General features: G+C 51.5%; 1 protein-coding gene across 2 annotated transcripts in view; it reads right to left on the reverse strand.

Moving 5' to 3' along the window:
- The window catches only part of MRPL48 (mitochondrial ribosomal protein L48), an 11,496-nt gene extending 5,429 nt beyond the window's left edge, over positions 1 to 6,067 (reverse strand). Inside the window, exons 1-5 of one of the 2 annotated variants that reach the window (XM_018572555.1) lie at positions 6,003 to 6,067; positions 5,835 to 5,887; positions 3,290 to 3,330; positions 2,042 to 2,130; positions 77 to 240 (exon numbers count right to left, since the gene is read on the reverse strand). In XM_018572555.1, coding sequence (XP_018428057.1) covers positions 77 to 240; positions 2,042 to 2,130; positions 3,290 to 3,330; positions 5,835 to 5,887 — 347 coding nt within the window. In that variant the 5' untranslated portion in view covers positions 6,003 to 6,067. Of the gene's footprint in view, positions 1 to 76; positions 241 to 2,041; positions 2,131 to 3,289; positions 3,331 to 5,834; positions 5,889 to 5,971 lie in introns of both variants that reach the window. The other variant, XM_018572554.1, reaches the window with a different exon arrangement.
- Between the last annotated feature and the right edge of the window lie 297 nt (positions 6,068 to 6,364).

Below are 6,364 nucleotides of genomic sequence, written 5' to 3' on the forward strand. Positions count from 1 at the left end.
CCTCCCGCCTGTCCAGAGACTGTGATAATGGATGTCTATGTGAGCTGCCAGCCATGACACATGACCGAGGACTCACCTCTCCTCCACGGTGATGGACATCTGGTTAAAGTATTTATGAATGTACCGCGCAAAGCTTTCTACGTAGACCATGTTGTACCCGGACACCTGGAAGTTCAGGGTGCCGTATTCAGAGTCCGTGCCTTGTTTAATCACCTTCTGTAGTTTACTCTTTTTTTTATCCTGGGGAGAATAATTCAGACATCAAAGTGAATGTTTGGGCAAAAAAAATAAATAAATATAGTAAATCTCTGCAATACATGAACACTTCCCTTTAAAAACACTGCAAGTACAGCAAAACAGATCAGACAGAATCCAGCGAGCTCCTCACTTCCTGTAGTGAGATGACAAACACAATGCATCCGCTGCACTGAAATACCAAGCTGTCCTGCCCGAGTTCTTCCTTGATGGGCTTTAAAAGCCCCCCATCCCACGTTAAGCAGATGAGAAGGGAAGGGGTTCTGTAGTAACATACTCCCTGTCTTAGGGTGACAATGATGTTCCTCCTCAGATACAGTACAGTGACAGTACAGCTGATCCCCTGCAGCCATGTCTATAGGCATTCCAGCGATGGCTGCATGTCATTTCTCTGGGCTGGTTTCTGATGATGACAGCAGTTGACAATGACCATGTTTTAAAACCGCCACTTGTAGTATCCATCAGAAGCGCATGTGACAGGGTGACAACACATGAGCAAAACTGGAAAACAGGGATGGAGCGTTGTCGCCCTTTAACACGAAGTGTCTGAACAAGAACCTTCATGGCAGGATCACCGGGGATTACGGAATGAAAGCTGCAGATTTAATGACTATTTGAAATTACTTGCACACAGGGCAGCCATCAGGGGGGTACAGCAGATACTCATGTAAGGGGCCCGGGCAGCCTGGGGGGGGCCCGCCCGGGTCCCTTACATGACTATAGGTCGACGGTGAAGGGGGAGGAGGCGGAGGCCTGGCCCTAGCAGCGCAGGGCCCCAGCATTGCCGCTCCAGTGGCTTTGAGACAAGCTAAGGCCCCAGCATTGCCGCTCCAGTGGCTTTGAGACAAGCTAGGGGCCCATCAGCGACGATGCTCATCTGATGTCGGACTGGCTGGAAGTGACGTCACTTCTGGCCGGTCCGGAGGCAGACGAGGCCGTGTGTGCAGGTAAGAGGAGCTAGGAAGGAAGGGAGGGAGGGATGCAGCCCTGACCAGCCAACCTGAGACCCCTTCAGAGCCCACCATAGAGAGTCTCAGATGGGCTGTGCAGCATCTATGGTGGGCTCTGCAGGGTCATTCTCAGGTGGGTCCTGTGTCCAGCGCGTCACTAAGCCCTGCGTCCAGCGGCGCGGGCCCGGCCTAAAGCCCTGTAAGTGGCCCTAACATTTCTGATGGCTGCCCTGCTTGCACATGTTAAAGTTTGTGTGCGATTGGGTTTTCATCTTCTTTACTCTGCTTTAATATTCAAAGTCTAGCACTATGTTTCCCCCGCACTGCAAGGGTTAATTGTCTGTTTATGTTTGGGGTAGCAGTGTAAAGGACTTTTACTTACCTTATCCCTGCTCCTGCTGGCGCCAAGACTCAAGGCCGGCAGACATCATCATGTACAATGCTGGGCCCTGCATTATATCTAAGGATGCCATAGGACAGTCCACAAGCCGGAGTGTACGGGAGACAAGGTCAGTGCCCACTGCTGGAGAGCGGGGATCAGGTACGTAAAACTGCATTACACAGGTACTCTAGACAGCAACAAGCAGGTAACCCTTGCAGTGCGGGGATAGCCCAACCTGCAAAGGGGAGTTTTTACCCCTGAGATAAGCTTTATCTTTAAGTATATACCAGGGTTAGGCAACCTTGATACTCCAGCTGCCGTGGAACTACAAGTCCCATGAGGCATTGCGAGACTCTGGAAGCCAAAGGCATGACTCCCAGATGCAGCTGGAGTACTGAGGTTGACTGTTTTAGATGCAAGACCCCTGTTAGGGGGGAAACATTAAGCTCCTTACGACTTCGGGGGGCAGCAAGTGTCGGTATCTGCCGATGCCATGCGTAGGTACTGCGCGGTAACATCTTTTACTGTCCTGATTCTGAAACCCTGAAATACAAAAAGTTTACTGCCATTAATCATAGATTGACCTGAAAACAGAAAAATGACATCAAGAGAAACCACAAAAAAAATCCTCATAACACAATACAAGACAAATGAAACATTGATACAGTTTGCGGTGCAGCCTACGGGTGTCCGTAGCCACAATTTTGGGCTGAAGGAACATTAAAGAGGACCTGAGCTGTGGAAGATGCATACAAAGAAAGTCAAGCAGAGAGCAGACGACCAGTCACCAGTATTGCCTGCGGTCTCCCTGCAGACGATTTTAGCCCCATTACTACTTCCAATGCCTTGTTCTACACTGTCTCTCCGTGTGGAGGCGCCCATCTTGGTAGAGGCAGGGCTTTGTTTCCTCATGTCAGAGCTGCCCCCCCCGCCCCCCCCCCACCAAACCTGATGGCTGATTGGGGTAATATACAAGAAGCAGCAGGAAAAGTGGAGGGAGCACAGATTCATGGAATGGGTGAAGAAGCAGGGAGATCCTTGCACTGCAGCTCCTCAGGTACAGCTTCCTCTCCAGCAAGGAGAACAGTGAGCAGCACAGATGTGACATCACCAAAGCTAGTGAAATTAGAGGCAGCGGTGCTAATTGGCTCGCTCAGTGACGAAGGTATGTCACTGTCTCTGCTCTGTCAGTGATCCGGTCACTGGCAAGTTGCTTCCGTTGACAAGGTCTAGAGTGTAATATGGACCTTAGGGCAGTGTTTTTCAACCACTGTGCCGCGGCACACTAGTGTGCCGTGAGATGTTTTCTGGTGTGCCGTCAATAAATCGTTAATTTCTTTGATCGATCAAAATTATTTTGATCGATCAAAGTTACTCACCTCTCCGCCGGCTTCCGGGTCTTCCGTCGGAGATCCGGTGACATAACTTATTTGTGTTTATTTGATTCCTATTCAAGAGAATTACTTTATATATAGTCAATATAGGCACAGAGGTAAATTTTTTTAACATTTTCTAATGGTGGTGTGCCTCGTGATTTTTTTCATGAAAAAAGTGTGACTTTGCACAAAAAAGGTTGAAAAACACTGCCTTAGGGATACCATAACAGCGCACCCCCTGAGGTCAGGAGAAGGTCTGAAGTTATTATTCAGGGTGGAAGCTCCCTGTAATATACAGATTCATATAACGCCATCACTGAACTTACCCGAGTCCCGGCACAGAAGACCGCTGCTGCCTGCAATCCGACTGGAAAACCAATAAAATACATATTAGGGATATTTCAGTTATCTGTAAGGGGGGCGTTCTCCCCACTGACCACCAATCTTAGGTGCAGTCTTCCCACTGACAACCAGCGTACTAGGGTCCTTCACTGACCACCAACGTACTAGGGTCCTTCACTGACCACCAGCGTACTAGGGTCCTTCACTGACCACCAGCGTACTAGGGTCCTTCACTGACCACCAGCGTACTAGGGTCCTTCACTGACCACCAGCGTACTAGGGTCCTTCACTGACCACCAGCGTACTAGGGTCCTTCACTGACCACCAGCGTACTAGGGTCCTTCACTGACCACCAGCGTACTAGGGTCCTTCACTGACCACCAGCGTACTAGGGTCCTTCACTGACCACCAGCGTACTAGGGTCCTTCACTGACCACCAGCGTACTAGGGTCCTTCACTGACCACCAGCGTACTAGGGTCCTTCACTGACCACCAGCGTACTAGGGTCCTTCACTGACCACCAGCGTACTAGGGTCCTTCACTGACCACCAGCGTACTAGGGTCCTTCACTGACCACCAGCGTACTAGGGTCCTTCACTGACCACCAGCGTACTAGGGTCCTTCACTGACCACCAGCGTACTAGGGTCCTTCACTGACCACCAGCGTACTAGGGTCCTTCACTGACCACCAGCGTACTAGGGTCCTTCACTGACCACCAGCGTACTAGGGTCCTTCACTGACCACCAGCGTACTAGGGTCCTTCACTGACCACCAGCGTACTAGGGTCCTTCACTGACCACCAGCGTACTAGGGTCCTTCACTGACCACCAGCGTACTAGGGTCCTTCACTGACCACCAGCGTACTAGGGTCCTTCACTGACCACCAGCGTACTAGGGTCCTTCACTGACCACCAGCGTACTAGGGTCCTTCACTGACCACCAGCGTACTAGGGTCCTTCACTGACCACCAGCGTACTAGGGTCCTTCACTGACCACCAGCGTACTAGGGTCCTTCACTGACCACCAGCGTACTAGGGTCCTTCACTGACCACCAGCGTACTAGGGTCCTTCACTGACCACCAGCGTACTAGGGTCCTTCACTGACCACCAGCGTACTAGGGTCCTTCACTGACCACCAGCGTACTAGGGTCCTTCACTGACCACCAGCGTACTAGGGTCCTTCACTGACCACCAGCGTACTAGGGTCCTTCACTGACCACCAGCGTACTAGGGTCCTTCACTGACCACCAGCGTACTAGGGTCCTTCACTGACCACCAGCGTACTAGGGTCCTTCACTGACCACCAGCGTACTAGGGTCCTTCACTGACCACCAGCGTACTAGGGTCCTTCACTGACCACCAGCGGACTAGGGTCCTTCACTGACCACCAGCGTACTAGGGTCCTTCACTGACCACCAGCGTACTATTCATAGTGCCTATAGCAGGTGGAGACATGGAGGAAATGCTGGAATATGTAGTGCCCAGTATGAGGACAGATGGAGGACAGGCTGCAATATGTAGTGCCATATGGGAGGATAGGGGAGGCATGTGGGGAACTGTATTCTCCCTGCAATAGTAGTATAAATGGGGAATGTAGTCCTCCTACGGGAGCATTGCTTTAAAAGGAGGATATAGGAGGGTTTGTATGGCCCTATTATAGTACAAGGACAGATGGAGGACATGCTGGGATATGTAGTGCCCAGGCAGGAGGACACGCTGGGATATGTAGTGCCCAGGCAGGACACGCTGGGATATGTAGTGCCCAGGCAGGACACGCTGGGATATGTAGTGCCCAGGCAGGAGGACACGCTGTGATATGTAGTCCCCGGGCAGGAGGACATCCTGGCGTATGTAGTGCCCGGGCAGGAGGACGCGCTGGGATATGTAGCGCCCTGTAGGAGGACGCGCTGGGATATGTAGCGCCCTGTAGGAGGATGCGCTGAGATATGTAGCGCCCTGTAGGAGGACGCGCTGAGATATGTAGCGCCCTGTAGGAGGACGCGCTGGGATATGTAGCGCCCTGTAGGAGGACACGCTGGGATATGTAGCGCCCTGTAGGAGGACGCGCTGGGATATGTAGCGCCCTGTAGGAGGACACGCTGGGATATGTAGCGCCCTGTAGGAGGACGCGCTGGGATATGTAGCGCCCTGTAGGAGGACACGCTGGGATATGTAGTACCCTGTAGGAGGACACGCTGGGATATGTAGTACCCTGTAGTAATATAAGTGTGTGAATGTATCTTTGAGGCTCTGTGCAATGTCAGCACTATATAAATCATGGAAATTATATGGAGGATATACTGGGACATGTAGTCCTCCACGCTAATATCTGTAATCCCCGGTAGTAATACAGATAAGAGACATGCTAAAAGTTGTGGTTTCCTGTAATATCACTAGAGGCAGATATGTTGGGAGTACTGGTGCCCTGCAGTGTTAAAGCTAGGAGACATGCTGGGAGTTATATTCCTCTACATAAGACTTGCTGAGAGTTGTAGTGTAGCAGTGTCAGTAGTGACAGGTACTCTTACCAGCACAGGGCAGCCGTGTGTCGGATCAGAGTCTCCCCTCTTACAGGCAGCATCTGGAAGGACAGAGAGAGATCAGAGCCCGCACCCTCAATATTCCCATCCCTGTACCCCCCCAGTCATTGCATTACCCGCACCCTGTGTGTCCCTCACCCCTCCTGTACTGCTCACCTTCTCACCGCATGGGGGGGAGGAATGTGCAGAGCACTCGGTGTGCACCGACTAATCCCTTCCCCCGACAGGCACAAAAGGTTCCGTCTGAGTAAGAGACACATTATGTGTAACAGAGAGATGTGGACTGTCAGTGAGCGGAGGAGACACTCACAGACACACTGACAGTAAGAGACACACACTGACAGATGCACACTGACACACCCCAAACCCCCTCCTTGCCTTCAGCCCTCCCCAGAAATGAATGAAGTGTTTCCGGATCCACCATGGTTATTCCCCCACCATTATCCCTCATGGTTATTCTCTCCACCATTATCCCTCATGGTTATTCTCTCCACCATTATACAGAATAGTTATCCCCC

The sequence above is a fragment of the Nanorana parkeri genome, unplaced genomic scaffold (genome assembly GCF_000935625.1).
Source record: "Nanorana parkeri isolate BGI_ZX_2015 unplaced genomic scaffold, ASM93562v1 scaffold2065, whole genome shotgun sequence".
Classification (NCBI taxonomy): Eukaryota; Metazoa; Chordata; class Amphibia; order Anura; family Dicroglossidae; genus Nanorana; species Nanorana parkeri.